Genomic DNA, 3,479 nt, shown 5'->3' on the forward strand with positions numbered 1-3,479 from the left:
GTGTTTAAGGCGTTACCTTGGTGACCAGCAGCGTGTTTAAGGCGTTACCTTGGTGGCCAGCAGTCTGGTCAGGTAGATCTCAGAGACCATCTTGCTGCCCCGGTCTCCTTCTCTCTGGTCGCTGTGCTCGTGGTTCTTCACCAAATGCCAAAGTTTAGTTCCTGCAAACAGACAATGGTGGAGCGTCAGCAGAGGCCAAGCCGGATCTCTACTGAGTCAGACTGTAGGTCTACTCCATGATGGTCTCGGATGTTTCTGCAGTACCCGTCTCCTGGTCTGGGGTGATCATTGGAGCTCTGGATCTCAGGCTGTCGGGACTGCTGGACGTCCGCAGTAAGGACTCTGATGGTGGAGACGAACAGATGAGGACCAAAATATTCATGGTGACATAAATAAAACTACAATCATTCTGRAAGCATTCAGCTCGTCCCACAGCTGGTTTTTAGGACTGATCAGGTGGAAGTCCTGGATCTGGACTCGGTAGCTGAAGCCGACCCGTTAAACCCGACCGCAGCGACCGGTCCGGCTCACCGTATCTGCTGAGGGATCTGGTGAAGGTGAAGGAGTTGGCGATGTTGTAGGCAGAAACCTGCTTCTGGACCAGCGCCACCAGGGAGCCGTCTGTTACCTAGCAACCAGAACCACACATCAGTCGGCGAACCGCTTCACCGGCCCGTTTCCATCAACAACAGTCTGTGAGCAAGAACCGGACCTGATCTGGACCCGGTTTTCTTTAACTCAGCAAAGCATGTACCAGTACTATCCTCTGACCCGGTTCTGGTGGGCCCGGTTCCGTACCTGGTAGTGAGCCAACGTGTTCAGCCTTTTCCAGTCGCTCTCTATCTTGGTCGTCACGTCTTCATCCTGTAGGATGATCCGGGTCAGCCGGCCCTGCCGCCACTCTGAGAACACAGAACCGTTAACAGAACGGGTCAGAACAGGTCAGACGGAGCCACCAGAACCAGGAAGCGTGGCGGTGCGGTACCGAGGTCCATGTCGTCGGCTTGCGGCCGCTGGGAGAACGGGATTCCTTTGTAGACGGCGTCCAGCAGCTTGTCTTTGACCTGGGTCACCGTGTCGCAGTTCAGAACCTTCACCGGTACCTCGGTTCCGGCTTCGCCCTCTGGAGGGATGCACATCAGCGTCTGAGGGAGAGACGATCCGTTTCTACAAAATTCCAGCTCCAGAACCAGCAGCAGAACATCTCTGGATCTCTCCTGCTGCCTGGAATCTCTAAAGGTTCAGTTAAGGAGCCCAGTGGGACCCCAGCCTGAAGTCTGACCCAGTTCTGACCCGGTTCTGTCCCAGATCTGGGATCAGCAACCAGAGAGGACTGGGTTCTGGTTGAAGGCTGATTGGGCTCTGAAACCAGAATGCCGGGTCAGAACCAGTGACGGGATCACTGGGAGTCATGCAACATTTCAGAGTAATGTGTTCTAGGTTCTGATTGGACCAACAGACCATCGAAGGTTCTGCACCAGGCAGACCTGATAACGCGTCTAACTGGACGATGAATTTTCCCAGGATTCATTGCGATAAATGATAATATGCTAAAGGGAAAATCCTCTCAGCGTTCTGAAGATCATTGAACTGGAAAATGTTTTAAATATCCAAAATACATCAACTGGGAACGGAACCAGGAAACCCGCAGCCTCCGGACCCTGACTGCCGGGCCCGTTAGCTCGGTTCTGACCACCTGTTCTCTTTTGTGAGCTCCTGGCAATTTCCGGGTCGGTTCCAGATCAGTTCTGGACCGGTTCCATGTTAATCCAGAAGCACTGAACCTTCAGTCTGCTCCTAACCCTGACGGAGCTGTGGAGCGTGACGTCAGGGACACCGGCGCCATCTTTGGGGTCCTCTCTGTTAAACATAACCGATAAAATCAAGTCTCGCAGATTTTTTTAATCCAAGTTACTTAAAATACTTTAGCTATGGTGCGAACCTGCTGCGTTATTGTCTGTAATGTCCGATCACACGACTGAAACGGTAAAAAGATGGAAAACGGACTTTAGTTTCACTGTTTTCCTGCTTGAAACAACGTGAGGAGGCTAAGCTGAGGAGGCTAAGCTGAGGAGGCTAAGCTAACGGCGTTAAGCTAACGGAGCTAAGCTAACGGAGCTAAGCTAACGGAGCTAAGCTAACGGCGTTAAGCTAACGGAGCTAAGCTAACGGAGCTAAGCTAACGGAGCTAACGAGAAGGAGACAATGTCCTGGATCAGCGGTGAGACGTCCTGATATTTACCTTCTCCAACATCCCCAGATACCTGCAGCTTTGCTCCACACATTTCATTCTGGTGAGTGTCTGAATTCGCTTTATTGGTTTTGTGTCATAATTTATTTCTCTGTGATTTTGTCCGAGTGTTCATGTTCCGTTTCTGTTGAGCTCATTTAGGTCGGGCTCATGTTGTTTAGGTAGAACAGTCCGAGTTTTGTCAGTGGACATCGAGGTTATGACATTACTGTGAAGTAACTATTTTACTAGTGTTGTCAGGTTTACAGCTTTAATACTGACATGTTCTGATTTGTCCTCTTAAAGCCAAACCGACGTGTGACATGGATGAGCTCCATCCTGACTGGGTCCAGCGCTGAATGAGGGTCACTGAGGTCAACGGCACAATGTCGGACCGACATGGCGTCAGTTAAAGAGGCGATGCAGCAAAACCATCAACAAGTTACTGAGACTGTTTTCATTATTTACCCCACAAGAGGTAAATAATGAAAACACAGTAGAGGCAACAGATGAGGAGCAAGTTGGAGAGACTGAGGAGGAAGAAACCAGGAGAGAAGATCAGCTGCAGACTGAACAGGAACCATTTGGGTAGGAAGTGGCTGTTTTCTGTCATTTAATAATTTAATGTATTAAACATCCTGAATCGTTTGATTCAAGCTCTTCAAGCTGCATGTAGGTGAAGAAATGAATCATATTTAAAGTAAAAAATAGATATTTAAATAGTTCAGGTAATAAACATACGTGTAATGAAAGATTATATTTTTAAATAAATATTTTATGTAATGAAAGAAAACAATTATATAATCACATCTGTCTGGGTTTTTGGGTTTGTTTTCATTGTATTTAGCTTCATGTTTTAATTCACTTTAGCCCTTCATGGACCTTTTGATATTATTAGAGGTTTTTAGTTAGAATTATATTATTGCTTGTTTGTCTGAGTCCATSTCMAGCCTCTTTAATGACTATAATTCTATTTTATCCTGTTAGTTCTTATTTCAGCCTCCCTGCAGGGTTTCTAGTAATGTTTATTTCTTAATTTGATCACCATAGGTTCAGTTATTCTTCCATGTCTGAGTCTCTWTCTTTAGTAATTCTAGTTGGGTTATTTCTTTAGATCTTCTAGTTTCTCCAGCTCTGTGTTCCTTCGTTCTTATTGTTAGATCACCTTGTTTCTGTTTAGTTCTGGTTTCCCTCATATCTTTCTCTCCTAGTTCATCAGGTTTTCTTTACTCTTAGTGTCTTTTGTATT

The 3,479-nt window shown here is 46.8% G+C and overlaps 1 protein-coding gene across 1 annotated transcript in view; it reads right to left on the reverse strand.

The window, feature by feature from the left end:
- Positions 1–3,479, reverse strand: part of plxna3 (plexin A3) — a 58,904-nt gene that overhangs the window by 8,899 nt on the left and 46,526 nt on the right. The window contains 5 exon segments of the mRNA XM_008402733.2: positions 49–161; positions 265–342; positions 532–628; positions 799–902; positions 986–1,277. Of these exon segments, the coding sequence (XP_008400955.2) occupies positions 49–161; positions 265–342; positions 532–628; positions 799–902; positions 986–1,277 (684 nt within the window).

Source organism: Poecilia reticulata, unplaced genomic scaffold (assembly GCF_000633615.1).
Source record: "Poecilia reticulata strain Guanapo unplaced genomic scaffold, Guppy_female_1.0+MT scaffold_253, whole genome shotgun sequence".
Classification (NCBI taxonomy): Eukaryota; Metazoa; Chordata; class Actinopteri; order Cyprinodontiformes; family Poeciliidae; genus Poecilia; species Poecilia reticulata.